The sequence below is a fragment of the Meles meles genome, chromosome 8, assembly GCF_922984935.1.
Source record: "Meles meles chromosome 8, mMelMel3.1 paternal haplotype, whole genome shotgun sequence".
NCBI lineage: Eukaryota > Metazoa > Chordata > Mammalia > Carnivora > Mustelidae > Meles > Meles meles.
The window spans coordinates 48,297,869-48,317,004 of record NC_060073.1 but is presented as its reverse complement, the minus strand read 5'-3'; the positions used below and the strand labels follow the sequence as shown (position 1 = coordinate 48,317,004).

The following is a 19,136-nucleotide window of genomic DNA, read 5'->3' as shown; positions in this document are numbered from 1 at the left end:
GAGATCGCAAGTAGCCAGAGAGGCAGGCAGAGAGAGAGGGGGAAGTAGGCTCCCTGCTGAGCAGAGAGTCCGATGTGGGACTTGATCCCAGTACCCCAAGATCAAGACCTGAGCCGAAGGCAGAGGCTTAACCCACTGAGCCACCCAGGTGCCCCGAACTTAGTCCTTACAAATAAAGATTTGTCCGATATTATAATTTGTGTTAAAATTGCTGGTACAGAAAGAAACACATACAGGTCTAGACTTCACTGCAGAACTGTATTTGGTAGTTATATGTACTTGACTACTTAGTGAATGTGGTGGACATAGGCGATCTCTCAGGAGATGGAAGAGAGGGGTATTTGATCCCAAGGTCAGCATTATCTGGAGGGGGAATGAATTTTCGCATTCCATTCTTGAAATCCAGCCTGTTAAGAGTCTTGTTCTTCAACAGTTTCATAGTTATCATCTGGTTTTTAATCTAATGGGTTTTCCCATTTAATAAAGAGGTGGATGAAAATGTAAGTAATAAAGATTAGCAGAAGAAAGATAATACCTTTTTTTTTTCTTCACAACACTACCCTTTTATTTTCACTTTTAAATTTATCAGGTGCGACTCAGTTTCTCTGTCTCTGTCTCCCTATCTATCTGTCTCTTGCCAGAGAGACAGATTGTCTCTGTAATATCTTGAGAGTGTACTTTTTGCTTAAATAAACCTTCCTGCCTGTGTCGCTCAAAAAAAAAAAAAAAATTGTCAAACTTTTTTCTAACAGATGAACATGAGTTTGTAAATAGAAGACAAAATATAGTGGAGACTGGCTAATTGAGAGGAAAATTTGTGCTTTCAAATTTTTTTTTGTACCCTCTGACTTTTCTGTTTTATAAGAAATGTTTTAAAAATATGTAATCCAAAAGAAGATGTGGTATATATACACAATGGAATACTATGCAGCCATCAAAAGAAATGAAATCTTGCCATTTGCGACGACGTGGATGGAACTAGAGGGTATCATGCTTAGTGAAATAAGTCAATCGGAGAAAGACAACTATCATATGATCTCCCGGATATGAGGAAGTGGAGATGCAACATGGGGGGTTAGGGGGGTAGGAGAAGAATAAATGAAACAAGATGGGATTGGGAGGGAGACAAACCATAAGTGACTCTTAATCTCACAAAACAAACAAGGTTGCTGGGGGGAGGGGGGTCGGGAGAGGGGGGGGGTGGGGTTATGGACATTGGGGAGGGTATGTGCTATGGTGAGTGCTGTGAAGTGTGTAAACCTGGCGATTGACAGACCTGTACCCCTGGGGATAAAAATACATTATATGTTTTTTAAAAAAATAAAAAATAAATAAGAAAAAAATGTAGTCCATGTACATAGTACATAATTTAAAAATTTACAGAAGGATATGTAGTGAGAAGTAAATGCTCATCATCTCTATTCCCCACTTGTTGAGTTCTCCCTCCCAGAGGTAACCATCATTACCAGTTTTGGGGAGGGTGGTTGCCAGAAGTAATCTGTGTATTTATAAGCATGTACATTTTTCCATTCCTTTCTTCATAAAAATTGGTGTATCATATGGTGTTTTACTTCTTGACTTTTAAAATTTATCGTGAGTGCTATTGCATATCAATATACATATGTTGAACTATCTCATTCTTTTTTTTAGATGCAGAGTATGCCATTATAGTAATATACTACTTGGTTTGCTCAGTCACCTGTTGGTGAACGTTTAGGTTTTCAGCCTTTTGGAATCAGTACAGGGTTGGGAGGGGTGGACACAGGCCCATGAACTTGGTTCTAAATTGGACTGGTAACAGTATTTGAGGTGTCAAATTTTATGCCTTAAGGAACTGGAGTAGATGTCTTTGGATACAGCTTTATCACTGTAATGTTTCATTTCCATAGGGCCCAGAGGTCCAGAACTTATTAGGATTAAAATAGAATTTCCAAATAGAAGCTCTAGGTTTAGGGACAGATTCTGGGGAGAGGGAACTGGGAAGCGTTAGGCAGACTATGAGGAGTTCACCCCGGAGGAACAGTCAGCTTTGTGGCTTAGTGGGAACACAATGTGGCCCAGGAACTGGAAAAGAAACTCAGGATCTTGGTCTATGCCAGGGGTCTACAAATTTTCTGTTTAAGGGCTACATAGTAAATATTTTAGGCTTTGCGGGCTGTAAAATCTCTGTTGTTAAGTACTCAGCTCTGTTGTTGAAGTATAAAAGCAAGCATGGGTAATTCACAAGGCTGGGTGTTGCTGTGTTCCAACAAAATGTTATTTATAAAAAATGAAATTAGGAGAGATTTGGCTCTGGGGCAATTGTTTGCCACCCTCTGGTCTAGACTCACACTATGAGAATAGGGAATTAACTGCAGCTTTTTGAACGGTGGGTGTCTCAGAAGCTCATCTACCAAATTATAGAAGGCCAGATTTAAGGCAGCAGATACTCTATACATCCCACTTTGCTGGTAAAATCAGGTTTCTGAAAGTTCTGCCAGGGTTTTTCTCCCTAACAGTGCAGTACCTTTGGTGGGGCCTTTAGGCTGAAGTTCTTTATTCCCTGAGGTGGACAGGTATAAGGTTCTAAAGGTTAGGATTAAGGATTTTTGTAAATTCCTGTCTGTTACTTCTTCCCTTTTACCTTGAAAATGGACTAGGCAGTGTTTCTCAAAGTTTGGATTCTAGTCAGCCTGCCTTAAATCAACTGTGGTTCCTGAATTTGGAAAGGGCTCTTGTGGAACTATTTACAACTATAAAAGGTGTAATTATGTGTCCAGTCTTTTGCATATTACATTTAATCTTCACACAAATGCTGTGAAGTGAAGAGGAGGTTGGGTATGTATGCTATCTGTTTTGCAGAGAGGAGAAACCTAAAGAACCAAATAGGTAAGTAACTTCACCCCCAAGATAAATAGGTGTACCTGGATTTCAGCCCAGCCCTGCTAGACCCAGAACCAAGGATTCCTGCTATATCATGGCATCAGATTATATGAAAGGCTTGTTCCCACAAAGGGCCTACATTATTTAGCAGGAAACAATTTATAGCAGAGACTGATTTCAAACAGTACTGAAAATGGGTTCACTAGAGATTTAGTTTCCTGCTTATGTAGTAGAGGAAACGTTTTTCTTCTGCCCTCTTTGATTCTATGACTGGTGCCTGCTAATTAAACTGACAAAAGACAGATTAACAGGAGGAAGGGGGTGTGTGTATGTGTGTGTGTATATACACACACACACATACATATACTTTTTTAATGTGCACAAGGGTTTTCATGTCACAGAAAAGATAAGAAAACCCAAAGAGAGGTGTTAAGATGTGAAAGTTTATATACCATATTAACAAAGGGTGATAAATTATGAAGTGATGGGTGGGAGAATGGGTGAAATAGGTGATGGGAATTAAAGAGTACACTTAAAATGAGCACTGAGCAATGTATAGAATTTTTGAATCACTGTGTTGTACACCTGAAACTAATATAACACAGTATGTCAATACTGAAAATAAAAACAATTTAAAAAATAAAGTTAATTAAAAATGTAAAATAATTATGGAGAAGTGGCTAGACAAAGGAAAAGGAGTTCAGGCTTCTAGCAGCAGCAAATTGTAGGAAGGTAAATATATGGGAAAAGTAATAGAAGATGAGGTTATTTTAGGTTTGTTGTGCACACTCATCTCAGTGCTACATTTATTTACATCATCATCTTGGCCATAAAACTCCCCCAGAGTCCTCATTATGGCAGTCCTCATTTCTCAAAAGTTTCTGCTTTTAGTCAGGTAGAGGAAGCTCAGGAAAGACTTCTTTCTGCATCTGTTAAATCTCTGTTGCCTATAGCTCAAAGTAATCCATATGCCAAAGTGACATATTTTAAGGTATATATTCTGATCTGCCGTGCTCCCTCACACAGCATTTCTATTTTTCACAGCTTCGTACCATACATGTTTTCAAAATTCAATGATCCTTAGGATAACTTTGGTATAGATATTTGTAGAAACATGTTTGAATTTGTTATTTAGCTTAAGCAAGACCCCAGAGCTTCTTGTCTTCACCCTTAAACTACCTCTCCTGACCTGTGTTTTTTATTGCTAATACTCCAGTGAATGATTCTATCTAAGTAAAGTCTTTCAGTGGTTTGGGTGGAGCATAGTTGGAAATAAATCCACTAACCTTTGGTAAGTGTTTATTTCTTAACCTGAGGGTAATGTCTGATACTGATATTAAGATTGATATTGATAATAATTAAGCCCAACTAGATGATCTTTGAGACAAGTTCTATTTGACAGTTGACCTCTTCTGCTCTTTGTTGACTGCCTCTGGAAATCTTGGGGAAGTCCTGGTAAACTCTAATTGCCTTTAAATTTTAATTAAGAGTCTACCTGGACCAGTTAATATTTACATTTCTATTCTGTGTTATTAGTTAGGCCCATCGACTCCTCTCATGGAATAAAGTGGAATTTTCAGGATTCTTCAGCCAGAATTTGCCTTATTTCATATGTTAAAATTTCTGTGAAGCAAATTTATGTCTCTTATTATTTTTTTTTAATATTTTATTTATTTATTTGACAGAGAGAGAGGTCACAAGTAGGCAGAGAGGCAGGCAGAGAGAGAGGAAGAAACAGGCTCGCCACTGAGAAGAGAGCCTGATGCGGGGCTCGATCCCAGGACCCTAAGATCATGACCCGAGCCAAAGGCAGAGGCTTAAACCACTGAGCCACCCAGGCGCCCCCAAATTTATGTCTCTTATATGCCAGGAAGGCTCTGTAGTGAAGAGTGCTGTTCTGTTTCCTCCTGCAAGGGATTGTACAAAATGAAATGGACCCTCAAGACCATCTTTTCTGGCCTCTTTGCTTTCTCTGAACTTCTCTTCCAGTGCTCACACTCAGTCCTTACCCATGAGTTGATGCATTTGGCTCACCTCACAGGACAAGTAGAAACTTTATCCACCACGCCCCCCCCCCCACTCCCACCCCTCCCCCGAAAATGTGGGATTTAGTTTGAAGATACTGGTTTATTTTGGCTCTGCCACTAATATTAGGACATTTATGAGAGTATAGTTGTGTTACAAAGGTGCAGTTTATATTGACCGAATGAGTGCTATTTAGGAAGTTCTCTGTGGTTTTTCCGTTTGTGGCCATTTCTGGCTTTTTTGTCCTTAAGACCTATTGCATGTTCTCTTTTTACAGATAAGGAAACAGGTTCAGAGTAGTAATTTTATCTTGGATCTGTGGCCAAAGTGGTAGCATCTGGACTTGAAGTGAGTGAATATAGGAAGTGTATATATCTCCATTTTAAAAGTACATTTGTAATATGCTTTCTTAATAGAAATATAAATACATAATGTAAAACCACTGGGAGAACCCACTCTAGCAAGAAAACCTTGAAAGTAATAGTTTTAGAAACTTAGTTAAGGGACACCTGGGTGGCTCAGTCATTAAGTAATAGTAATACTTGGTACCCAGCATTTTTACTGGTTTTTGAAAAGACCAGTATGGTCTTTAACTTTGGAATCATAAGAGAGGGGGTTTTTTGGTTTTGTTTTTTGAGGTTTTTTTGTAATTGAAATATAATTGACACACTATTACATTAGTTTCAGGTGTACAACATACTAATGCAGCAAATATATGTGTTACACTTGCTGTACCCGAGTTTTCGCGTCTGAGAGGCCACCAAGGAGCCAACACCGATGCAATCACATGAGGGTTTATTTAACAAGCTTAAGCTTGGGCCCAAGTATACCCGACATAGCAGAGTAGGGACTTGGACCCTGAGCTTAGTTAAGGCAGGGGTATTTATGGGTTCCTGTTACTAAAAAGGGTGGGAGTTTCTGGAACCAAAGCAAGGCAGGGCTTCCTGTTACTAAAGCAGGGTGGGGGTTTTTGGAACTAAAGCAGGGTGGGGCTTCTTCGAACTAAAGTAAAGTAGGGGAAAGTTCAGTCCTTGGACACAGGGGTTTGAGATGGCTGTACTTATGCTAAGGCTAAACCTGAGGTGGGATGGCCTTAATTTTTCTCAGCCTCCACATTTCCCCCTCTCAGAGGAACCTAAGGAAGGACCCAATCATGGGTCCAGGCTGGTCTCAGCAACAAGGTCTGGTGGTTGGTATTGCTGTCTGAGTACCATGAGCTGAACTGTACTGACTCTGTCTTTGACAAAAGTAAGCAACATGAGTGGGGTAAGTGAGAATGGCACAGTCTTAGCTTTAGGGGATTGTCCTTGTCGGGCTGACTTTTCCATTCTGGACGAAGTCCTTGAGAATGGCATGTGGGTCAGCTGGCCAGATGTGGGTGTAGTGGACCCAGGGAGTAATCCCACTGACCTTGAGAGCAGTGGGAGTGGTCAGGATCACTATGTAGGGTCCCTTCCAGTGAGGTTCCAAGATTTCCACTTGGCGGCAGCACATCCAAACCAAGTCCCCCGGTTGGTAAGGATGTGGTTCCAGCTCCATCTCTGTCTCAGTGTGGGCAGTTAGGATCTCTGCGTGGGCTAGACAGACTATAATGCCTGCAGTGACTGGAGTACAGACTGATCAGTTATTGTTAAGGAGGAGGGCCTGATACCCCGTCACTCCAGTGTTTGTCATCCACCAGTCTGGTGAGTCCGGAGAAGGCCCTCGATAGCGTGAGTGGTGGTCAAGATGGGATTTTGACCCAAAGTCAATTTACTTGCATCGTTGGCCAGGAAGGCCGTGGTAGCAATCATGCGGAGACAAGGGGGAACCCAGCCGCTACTGGATCTAGTTTCTTGCTAAGATAGGCTACTGGCCTTTGCCAAGGCCCCAGAGTCTGAGTCACAACTCCTTTGGCCACCCCTGCCTCTTTATCCACATACAAGTGGGAGGGCTTGGTAATGTCTGGAATGGCCAATGCTGGGGCACTCAGTAAGGCTGTTTGTAATTCCCAAAATGCTCCTTATATCTGGGGCTGACTGACTGGCAAAAGCAAGATTGTCTAAACGAGTTATTGTGCAACTTCTCTGAAGTTTACCTCAAGTTGTCTAGTTTAGGTAAACAAGCATTTAAAAACAAATCTAGAATTTAACATCCATAAAGGTATGTTATAAAAACATAATTTTTCTCTCTAGAAAAACCCTCATTTCCAGAGATAGTCAAATCAGGACTAATTTATTTGAAAACAAGTCCAGTTTTAACAAACTTGGCCTAATTATTTACATAAGCTCAGAAAGAACAGTGAATAATTATATAGATCTTTTAGAATCTGCTCTGCTGGAACTTCTTACAAGGAATCTCTAGGTTGAACTTTTTAGTAGCCTCTCTGGCCAGAAGCCAAGCCACGTACTTGCCATCAGACATGCCTGCAGTACCTGTCGGTTTGGGTGAATTCCTCTTCCTGAAGTGCCCAAAGTATCCTGAGGTTCCTGCACCTACCAGGAAGTGACATTCTTAACTCACCTGATGAGGCTGCTGGGAACTCTGTAAGCAAGGTATCAGGCCAACAGTTCTAAAGGGCTTTTCGGCCCCAGGTTTTATAAAGTCAACCTTAGTTCCTTTAAGCTGTCTGGTCATATCTGAGTCTTTTCAAATATGACATTCCAGTCAAAGCCTTGGTAAAATAACCAGTGTTTCCAATCGTGCCCTGTTACAAGGAGAACAGATTCTTATTGAACTTATGCAAATGACCGATTGCCATGGAAAAAGAATACTTACTGAGACCTTTTGGGTTCAGAGGGTTCAGATAGAGAGAAAAGTTGAATGCCTTGATTCGTTTACAAATGAATACTTTTACATCTCTGTAAGTTACAGATAACTTAAGAAAAAGTTTCCCTAGTTTGGAGGGGCAAACATTACAGAACCAGTCATGTTTAAAATAAGACAAAACATTAAGAGACACAGCATTACAATCTTTCAATTCATCTAGTCCCATGTTGCTAATTCTGGTTTAGTCCAAATGCAGCTTATACTTCGGGAAATTCTTACCCATTTCAGTTCCAGGATTTTAACATATCAAAGACCTGTATTTGTCCTGAAAGTCCTTTATATGAATCTCCTTGAAGATAAAACTCATTTTACAAGAGAATTAAAACAATTATAAATGACAAAAACTCAATGGATATGGTTAGAGCTGATGAGTTGAGAGTTTAATAATATAACTGTCAAGAAAATCGGGTTACTTCTGTGACACATAACATTGCCATAATTACAGTATCAAGTGATGCTCTATCAAGACATTAAAACTTTAGGAAATGTATAGAACCCTTCGAGTAGTTACAGCATTTACCCAAATGTAACCCAAGGTTTATCATTGGTTTAGCAGTACTCCCTGAGTAACTTAGCATATCAAGGAAAAGACTTATGAGTCAAAGAGATCTCATTTACATTTTTGGGTGGGCAAAGAGAAAACCATTTACATTTTTTTAACAGCAGATCAGTTAATCTAAGAAAACTTTGACCTTTTAAACAGAATTTCAGTCTTATCCCAATGTACCTTTAAAACCCGTACATTTCAATCTTAGTCAGTCCTGACCATCCTAAATTCCATTTCAAAAATTTCCCTTCACAAACCTTCTACAACTTTCTTTTGCATTTAGGTTTTGTCCCAAGTCATTTCCTTCCAAACAATCATCTCATTTAGGACAAAATTACCTTCCCCTACCTTCAACAAAATGTATTCCCATTCCTTAAATCTTTCTTACATATCTTCTACTTTCCTACATACAGAGTTGCTTCCTTTATTTCCATCAGTCTTACAGTTAGCAGAATTCTGTACTCTTAGAAATACCTTAACCTCTAGTCAGTTATTAATCAATTGTGAACGGTTATAACAGAATTCTTTAGATGCCAATTTATGAATCAGTTAAGCACAAAGCATGCTTGCTAACAGATTTAAATATTCTTGTTTTCTTTGCTTTTTAAGAAGTCAAAAGCACAAACCTATGTTCAGTAATCAATGACTTAGCATTTTATCCTCTTTGAAAAAGACCTTAATGTCCAACAAATTTAATTCCATTTGTCATCCAAGCAAAACTTTAACTTTCAGGTTACCAAAGACTTTGAAAGCTATCTCAGCAATTACCCATTAAAACTTAGAGACAGACAATTGACCATCAGTTTAGTCATCTCTTTGTTAGCAGATTTTAACAGATTTTAACAAATAACACAAGCTTATTTGACCTTAAGTAAAAACTCTGAAGTTTCACATTTACTACTGTTAACTCAAAAGATATGTTTATCCTAGTTAACCCAACAAACTTAGTTCAAATACTGATTTACGTTCCACCTGGGCCCACTCCACTTTGAATGTTTACCAGAGACCCGGGTGGAAAGATCCGGAGTGGGGGGGGTGTTAGGTCCAGGGGGTGCTCTTCTTGTTTCCCAATAGTGAAGAACAGAACAAAGTGCCACCAGAAGGCAGAGAAAGGGTTCCCAGTACTAGGGCTCATCAGCTCCAGGAGAGGACCAGACTCCATGCTTTCCCACCAGCAAGGGGGAGGGGCTAGGCAGTCCCTGTCGGGCCAGAGAGGGCAAGGAATGTCCCTGAAACAAAGGTAGTTGCGGCAGCTGCTTGGGAATATGTCTTAAAGTCTCTGTCTTGGGTTAGACGAACCACTGTTGGCTCCAGTTATAGCCATTCAAAGTCAGAGTCCCCTTACTCTCTGTTTGCCCCATTCCTTCAAACACAACAAATAGCACAGCAGACAACAAAAAGACCAGACAAAGACAACCGCAGACCCAGGACCCTCCCGGGGCCAACCAACATTAAAGGATGGCCATTCAGACATGTAGAAAGTCCGAAACTTTCCCTTTCGTACGTCCATGCTCAGGTTATGAGCTCTTTGCCTAACATCCGAGAAGTGGTCAATCATCAGAGACAGAGGAGTTGTCTGTGTCTGTCCCATCATGTCCTCAGTCCACAACAAGACAAATACACTATGACATACTCACAAATGATCCGGCGTGGCTGCAAAGACAAAACTGGAAGGAAGTTAAGCCCTGACTGCAACAGCAGTCAGGCTTCCAGGCAGGGGCAAAAGGACGTTTCCCAAGACCCCGGATCGACGGCCCACCACGCCTCTGCTTGAGCCAATGTCGACCCCTGATACAGATTGGAATTCCTACAGGTAAAAATGCAGATTGGAGCTCCCTGAAAGTATGCGTGCAAACAGATAAAAAAATGAGTACGCTCCCCAGCTGGCATAAGACCCTCCGGGTTGGGGTTCTAAGAGTTTCCCAGATCTCGGTGGAACCTCCAAATGTTATGCCCTAGTTTTCGCATTGGAGAGACCACCAAGGAGCCAACACCAATGCAATCACACGAGGGTTTATTTAACAAGCTTAAGCTTGGGCCCAAGTATACCCGACACAGCAGAGTAGGGACTTGGACCCCAAGCTTAGTTAAGACAGGGGTATTTATGGGTTCCTGTTACTAAAGCAAGGTGGGGGTCTCTGGAACTAAAGCAGGGTGGGGCTTCTTAGAACTAAAGTAAAGTAGGGGAAAGTTCAGCCCTTGGGCACAGGGGTCTGAGATGGCTGTACTTATGGTAAGGCTAAACCTGAGGTGGGATGGCCTTAATTTTTCTCGGCCTCCACAATACTATGCTTACCACAAGTATAGCCACCAATTGTCACCATACAACTCTGTTATAATACCATTGACTGAATTCTTTATGCTGTCCCTTTTATCCCTGTGACTTAATCACTCCATGACTGGAAGCCTCTACCTCTCACTCTCCTTCACCCATTTTTGCTTATTCCCCTGGCCCTCTGCTCTGACAGTCCCTAGTCTTTTTCTGTATTTTTGGGTCTGTTTCTACTCTTTGTTCATTTGTTTTGTTTTTTAGATTTCACATATGAGTTGAAATCATATGGTATTTGTCTTTCTCTGTCAGACTCATTTCACTGAGCATAATACTCTCTAGGTCCATCCTTGTCCCAGTGCCAAGATCTCGTTCTTTTTTAGGTTGAGTAATGTTCCATGGTGTGTATATATATTTGTGTATGTGTGTGTGTGTATACGTGTGTGTGCATGCACACGTGTGTGTGTACTCACCACATCACCTTTACTGATTTATCTGTGGAGACTTAGCTTGCTTCCATATCTTGACTATTGTGAGTATTGCTGCAGTGAACATGGGAGTGCAGATCTTGTGTTTTTGTTTTCTTTGGGTAAATACCCAGTAGTAGAATTATTGAATCATAGAGTAACTGTGTTTTTAATTTTTCAAGGACCCTCCAAGCTCTTTTCTGTAGTGGTTGCGGCAAATTACATTCTCCTCAAACGTGCAGGAGGAGGGTTCCTTTTTCTTCACGTTCTCACTAACATTGTTATTTTTTGTTACTATTTTTTGTTACTTTTTGATACTAATTGTTCTGACAGTTACGAAGTGATAGCTCATTGTGGCTTTGATTTGCATTTCCCTGATAATTTGTGATGTTGGGCATCTTTTTCACCTGTCTGTTGGTCATCTACATGTTTGTTGGAGAAATGTCTATTCAGGTCCTCTGCCCTTTTTGAATTGGATTTTTTGTGGTTTTTGGTGTTGAGTTGTAGAAGTTCTTTATGTATTGTCTTCTCCCATTTAGTACGTTTCCTTTTCATTTTATTGATGGTTTCTTTGCTATGCAAAAGCTTTTTATTTTGGCATAGTCTCAGTAGTTTATTTTTGCTTTTGTTGCCCTTGCCTGAGGATACAGAAAAATATTGCTAAGGCTGAAGTCAAAGAGATTACTGCCTCTATTTTTTTCTAGGAGTTTTATGGTTTCAGGTTTCACATTTAAATCGTTAATCTGTTTTGAGTTTAGTTTTGTGTATGGATTAAGAAAGTGGTCCAGTTTCTTTCGCATTTAGGTGCCCAGTTTCTCAATACCATTTGTTGAAGAAACTTTTACCCATTGCTTTCTTTGTCATAGATTAACAGACCATATAAGCATGGGTTTATTTCTGAGCCCTCTTTTGTTGCATTAATTTATGTGTCTCTTTTTGTCTCAGTACCATACTGTTTTGATTACTACAGCTTTGTAGTGTGTCCTAAAATCTGTGGTTGTGATACATCCAACTTCGTTCTTTGTCAAAATTGCTTTGGCTTATTCAGGGTCTTTTGTGGTTCCATACAAATTTTAGTATTTGTTCTAGTTCTGTGAGGATAAGGTATTTTTTTGAAGAAAATACTCAACTGTCACTGTTAAGTGATGTTTTGTATAAGGCAGCTCAAGAACAGTAAAAATAAATATGAATCACATTTCATAGCCCTTCCGCCCCAGCACACAGGAATGATAATACCACTGTTCTTCCTCAGGATTGAAAGCTGCAGCTACTTTTCAGCATATGACGGGAGCTTTAGATATCTTGCTATGTAGTAGAATAACACACTTGCAATTAAAACAGCATGCTCTAGAAAGATGGGCAGCATTTTCTTTCCTGGCTTCTGCCTTTCTAGTAGCTTCTGGCCACGTTGGCAGGACTATGTGGAAGATGTGACAAGTCTGGACTTGCCTTGAAAGAATTCTCATTCGTGCTGGCTTTGCCATTAAATTAGTATAAGGATGAAATAAATGTATTGATAGATGGGAGAAATAAAGAATATCTAGACATAGAGTTTAAAAATACTTAGTGCCTTTAAAGTTTTTGGTAACATTGTGATACAGAAATTCTGTTCGTTCTTCTATGAACAAAGTCATTTAAGTCACATGTTAATAGCTTTGGGCTAGTTACCTGAAACTGGTAAGAAGCAGTTTCATTCTTCAGCCTTCTTAGCAAACAGCCTTTATATTGCTAAGCTTGAGGAGAAAGAATTAAGTTTGGTAAAAATTTTCTGCTATTTGGTGTTAACAGATTTGTTACTTAGGCTTCAGAGGGAAGTTGTCTTTGTAGATGAGGGAAGAAAGTATGTAGTTTGTTAGTTTAGGCTTGAGACAATCACATATTCAGGCTGTAAATCCTCAGTTATAAAAGGGAAAACTGCCTGATGTCTTTTTTTGTTTTAAATGCATATGTATATGCATATACACATATGCATATGTGGTAAACTTTCTTGTGGCTGCTGTTGTCTCGTAGGTGCTTAATAAATATTTATTGAATAAATTCTTACGTGTGAAAAAAATGAAGCTTAGAGAATCAGATGACTTGTTCTAGGTCATGTTCTCAGTACACTGTGGTTAACATATATTTAGTGTATAATTGTTATTAATCTCTACCAGATTTGTTAGGTATGTTGATGCGCAGTTTTCTTCAGACCTCTCCCATGAGGTTATTAAAATTTTAACTCTAATATGCTGTTGTTTTAATTAGGCTTTTGGTCACTGAAATTTTGAAATAGTCTTATTTAGACCTGAAGCTGGTTATAGCTGTATAATTTATTGTGCAAACTGAAACACTTAAGAGGGCTCTACTCAAAGTCAAGTTGGGATAGCATATGTAAACCCGTTTGTTCCAGGCAAATGAGGATGTGACGTATGGTTACATGATGTTTTTATTTTTAAAGTGTGTAGCCTACTTTCAGAAAGTCTTACCAGTATCTCAGAAGCCTCCCTCATACCCCTTCTCGTCACTACTGGTCATTCTGACTTTTGACTGATGAGTTTTACCTGTTTTTGAACTTTCTGTAAATGATATTATATAGTATACACTTTGTGCGCCTGGCTTCTTTGACTCCATGTTCCCTTCTGAGCCCCACATATGCTGTATGTAGTGATTGTTCCTTCATTTCATTGTTTTTAAATATTCCATTGTATGAATATACTATAATGTATACGGAATATTGTTGACAGACATTTGGATTGTTTTAATTTGGGGCTATTAGGAACAGTGCTCCTATAAACATATTTGTTTATGAGTCTTTTGGTGAGCATATGTACTTATTTCTGTTTGGGTGTATAGTTAGGAGTGGAATTGCTAAGTCATATGGTATGTTAAGTGTTCAGCCCCAGTAGGTAATACCACTTTTGCTAAGTGTTAAACCCTGTCTGTTTGCTTCCTTAGCAGTAGGTGAGAGTTCCAGTATCTCTGTGTCCTTACCAATACTATGTATTGTCTTTTTCATTTTAGCCATGTTGGGGACAGTGTAGTGGGATCACATTATGATTTTATCTAAAAACTAATGAAGGGGAGCCCCTTTTCATGTGCTAATAGGTTATTTGGATCTTCTTTGGTAATGCCATTTTGATGCTCTCCTTTATGCTCCTTGAAGCGTTTCCCGTTTTTCTATTGGTTTATCTCATGTCCTTATTGAGTTGTAGTTCTTTATATATTCTGGATAGTAATCAGTTGTCATTATACATACTACAAGTATCTTTTACTCTAATTTGCCTTTTCTCTTTATTAATAGTATTGTGGGATGAACTCAGTTTTAGTGTCTTCCAGCTTATCAATATTTTTCTTTTCTGGTTAGCAATTCTTGTGTCCGTTTAATAAGTGTTTGCCTACTCCAAGATCATGGAGATGTCCTCTGTCATCCTCTAGATATGTAATTATTTTACCTTTCACATTTAAGTGTATAGTCTATCTAGAATTCATGTGTGTGTGTGTGTGTGTGTGTGTGTGTGTGTGTGTGGTATGAGATAGAAGTCAGGATTCATTTTATATAGGGATAGTGAATTGACTGCACTATTCTATCTTGGTTCCAAAAACACATTCCTGTAGCTCTGTACATCTTGTTGTTTTCAATTAGAGATTTTATTTATTTATGACAGAGAGAGATAGCGAGAGAGAGAACACAAGCACAGGGAAGAGGGAGAGGGAGAAGCAAGTTTCCTGTTGAGCAGGGAGCCTGATGTGGGGCTTGATCCCAGGATGCTAGAATCATTACCTGAGCTGAAGGCAGTTGCTTAAAAACTGAGCCACCCAGACGCCCCATACATCTTCGTGACATGGTAACGAGTTTCTCCAGCTTTGCTGTTCTTAGTGCTTGTCTTGAATATTCTGGTCCCTTTCGAGTTCCGTAGCATTTTAGAATCTTAGTTTCCATCCACTTGTAAAACAACTTAGAGTTTGATTGGGATTGTATTGAATCTATGGATGGTGAGCTGACATTGTATAAAGATGTCTTCTAATCCAGGAATGTACATTGCATATCTATTTATTTAGGTATTGTTTAATTTCTCTGTGTTTTGTAGTTTTCAGAAGAAGGATCTCAAATATCTTTCAGATTTATTTCTAACTTTTGGTAGTTTAAGAAAACAATTTATTGAGATAAAATTTATACACTATATTAATCTTTTTATTTTTGAATTTTTTATTTTTTTAAAGATCTTATTTATTTGTCAGAGAGAGAGCAGAGGCAGAGGGAGAAGCAGGCTCTCCGCTTGTTGGGGAACTCTATCCCAGGACCCTGGGATCATGACCTGAGTTGAAGGCTGATGCTTAAATGACTGAGCCACCCAGGTGTCCCTATATTAACCTTTTATTTTATTTTATTTTTAAAGATTTTATTTATTTATTTGAGAGAGAGAGTGAGAACATAAAAGTGGGATGAGGGGCAAAGGGAGAAACAGACGCCTCACTGAGCAGGGAGTACGATGTGGGGCTCCATCTGATGTGGGGCTCCACCCAGGGACTCTGGGATCATGACCTGAGTCATGAGCCCAAGGAAGAGGCTTAACCAACTGAGCCACCCAAGTGCCACTAACCATTTTAAAGTGAAGCAGTGTTGAACAACCACCACCTCTGTCTAGGTCCAAAACATTTCCATCACTGCAGAGTAACACTCGGTAAGCAGTTTCTTTTCACTATCCATGCTCCCCACCCCTCAGCCCCTGCCAGCCACCACCAATCTGTATTCTGTCTCTATGGATTGATTTATTCTGGATATTTCTATACATGAAATCAGTGCAGTATGTGATGTTTTGTATCTGGATTATTTCACTTAGTATGTTTTTGAAGTTCATTTCCCTAGTGCAGTGTGTGCCAGTTCGTCATTCCTTTTTATGGCTGAATAGTATTTCATTGCAGGTGTATGCTGTTATTTGTTTACCCGTTTATCTGTTGATGGACATTTTGAGCTCTTTGTACTTTCTGGCTGTTGCAGACAGTGCTGCTATAAAAATAGGCATGTACATGAACTTGTTTGAGTACCTGTTGTCAATTTTTTAGGAGTGGAATTGCAAGGTCATATAATTCTGTGTTTAACTTTTTAAGGCACCACTAACCTTTCCCACAGCAGCTGAACCATTTTACATTCCCACAAGCAGTGTACATGGGTTCTCTCTTTACTCATCAGTACTGGCTATTTTCCATAGTGTTTTGGATGGTGTGATAAGTGGTATAGTTTTTTTGTTGTTGTTGTCACTTCATTTCTGTGTTGCTGATGTATAGAAATACATTTGCTTTTTTCATGTAAAACTTAAATTTTGTGACCTTTTAAAATTCACTTAATTTAAATAGTTTATGTGTTTATTGGATTTTCTCTGTTCATCTGAATTTCTGATTTTCACAGGCTTTCTTACTCTTCTCTGTTCCTCTTCCATAGTAGTTTGTTTATTTTATGGATGCAATGTTCTTGTGAATGGCTTGAAAAATTTCTGTTAGAATTTAAATTCTCTTTAAATTTTTCATTCCTGGGGCGCCTGGGTGGCTCAGTGGGTTAAAGCCTCTGCCTTCAGCTTAGGTTGTGATCCCAGGGTCCTGGGATCGAGCCCCGAGTCGGGCTCTCTGCTCGGCTGGGAGCCTGCTTCCTCCTCTGCCTGCCTCTCTGCCGACTTGTGATCTCTGTCTGTCAAATAAATAAATAATCTTTAAAAAAAATTTTTTTTCATTCCCTTCGTTTCCTTTGTGATTGATTCTGTTGCTTTTCATTTTGATCCTTAATTTTGTTAGGCATTTCTTAAATATCTGGTGATATTTGGTTATCTATTCATATTTATGAAGGACCAGGATGACTGGTTTTGGTGGTTCATACTGGCTTCCTCTCAGTTATTTGAGGTCTGTTTTTCCAAAAGAGCTTTTCTCTAGAGATTATTGATTGAGAATTCTGTGTGAGTTTGTCCTAAAGGCCAACAGGAGTCGGGTAGGCTTAGGACCTAAAATTTATTCAGAGGCTCAAGTGCTGTGAGACTTTATTCCTTTTGGTTGGTTCAATTTCCTCTCTCCTGATTCTCCCCTCCCCCCCACCAAAATTTGTGGGTGTTAGTAGCGATGCCAGGCTCAGCCCTAGTTCTCTTTTGTTCCTAGAACCAATGCTGGATGTTCTTCTCAGCAGATCTGAATACTGAGCCTTGGGAGCTCAAGTTTATATAGGAAGTAAGACTGTCATGAGTGGCTCTGCTGTTGTGTGAAGCAATCCTTCAATTACCTTGATTTCCCTATGCTTTAATTCAGCTGCTTGATCCCGAACTTGGTCTTCTCTGTTCAGCAGGGTAGGATATCCCTTGGCTCCATGCAAGTCCTTTTCTATGCTTGCTTTGCTTTAGTTGCTGTTTCTTCTGCTATGGCTTCTCTGTCAGTTTAGTCTTGGCGGTTTCTTTTTTTTTTTTTAAGATTTTATTTATTTATTTGACAGAGAGAGAGATCACAAGTAGGCAGAGAGGCAGGCAGAGAGAGAGGAGGAAGCAGGCTCCCTGCGGAGTAGAGAGCCCGATGCGGGGCTCGATCCCAGGACCCTGAGATCATGACCTGAGCCGAAGGCAGCGGCTTAATCCACTGAGCCACCCAGGTGCCCCTTGGCGGTTTCTTCTAGAAATAATTTCATTCTTTCCTTCCATCTCTCCCTCCTCTCTGCTTGTTAATGGGTCTATTTCTTTGGATTGTTATGAATTTATTATTTTATCATTATGAAAAATTGAGACATAACATACATGTATCTACTCCCTAGCATAAAGAAAATGTAAATACAGTTGATGTTGAAAGCTCTTCTCTGATTGTATTGTACTCCCTCCTGTGCATCTATTAACATTATCCTGTGTGTGCATTTCTAAACAATAAAGAGCATTGTTTTGAGTGTGTTTGAGCTTTGAGTAGTGACATACTGCATGAATCCTTCTGCATCTTGTTTTTTTTCCCATTCATCATGGTTCTTTTGTTTATTTGTTCTCTTAGTGTACTATCTTTACTGCTGTTTTAGTAGAATTTGGATAGGGAAGATAAGTCAGCCAATGTATTTCTTTCTGTGACTTTTTTAAAAGGAGACTTAAGCACCTTTTGAATATATTGTCACTACAGACATGGAAGAGAAAGGACTTGGTGTTACCTCTTCTTATTCCAACTGGTGATGATAGGTGAATATGATACTTACCATGTTATACAAGCTAGGCTATTGAGTCTTGCTGCTGACCTCTATTTGGTGTTATAAATCCTTTTGGAGACAGAGAAATAGGATTCATTTGTGTGTAGGGTTTAGCAGAGGTTTAAATGAAGATTTGGGTTCTTACTGCTGGAAGGAATTTTTAGAGGTCATTTAGTACAAACTGTACTAAAGAAGTCCAAGCCCAGAGAAGGTGAGTGATTTGTCTGGGGTAATCTAGAGGGAAAACAGGGATCAGAAGCCAATTTTGCTATTCATTATTCCTGCCACCTTACTACCGTGAACCAAAGATTAAAGTCCCCTTTTGTTAACATTCAACTTTAATTTTTGCCTGTCTTTTAAAATATTTCGAGGGGCGCCTGGGTGGCTCAGTGGGTTAAGGCCTCTGCCTTCAGCTTAGGTTGTGATCCCAGGGCCCTGGGATCGAGCCCCGAGTCGGGCTCTCTGCTCGGCTGGGAGCCTGCTTCCTCCTCTGCCTGCCTCTCTGCCGACTTGTGATCGCTGTCTGTCAAATAAATAAATAAATCCTGAAAAAAATAAAATAAAATATTTCGATACTAAGAGATTTTTATTTTTAGTACATAAGAATTAATGTAAATCTTTGAGCTAATGTTTATTTGCTGTGTTTTCCTTAGGATCAGAATGGTTTCAATCCCAGAATACTATGAAGGCAAGAATGTCCTCCTCACTGGAGCTACCGGTTTCCTAGGGAAGGTACTTCTGGAAAAGTTGCTGAGGTCTTGTCCTAAGGTGAATTCAGTGTATGTTTTGGTGAGGCAGAAAGCTGGACAGACACCCCAAGAACGAGTAGAAGAAGTTATTAGTGGCAAGGTAAGTGGGGGAAAATGATCATTTGGAGGAAAGAAAAGAATGTGTTTGTATGTATAATTATTGTAATCATCAACAGCTCAGTTTATTTCTTCAGTATTCTGAAAAAAATTATTGAAAAAAATCCTACAGGATGTCAAT

The 19,136-nt window shown here is 39.5% G+C and overlaps 1 protein-coding gene across 2 annotated transcripts in view; it reads left to right on the top strand.

Moving 5' to 3' along the window:
* FAR1 (fatty acyl-CoA reductase 1) overlaps positions 1-19,136 on the top strand; it is a 70,636-nt gene that overhangs the window by 18,609 nt on the left and 32,891 nt on the right. For both annotated transcript variants that reach the window (XM_046015750.1, XM_046015748.1), the window contains exon 2: positions 18,803-18,998. In XM_046015750.1, coding sequence (XP_045871706.1) covers positions 18,810-18,998 — 189 coding nt within the window. In that variant the 5' untranslated portion in view covers positions 18,803-18,809. The remainder of the gene's footprint in view (positions 1-18,802; positions 18,999-19,136) is intronic.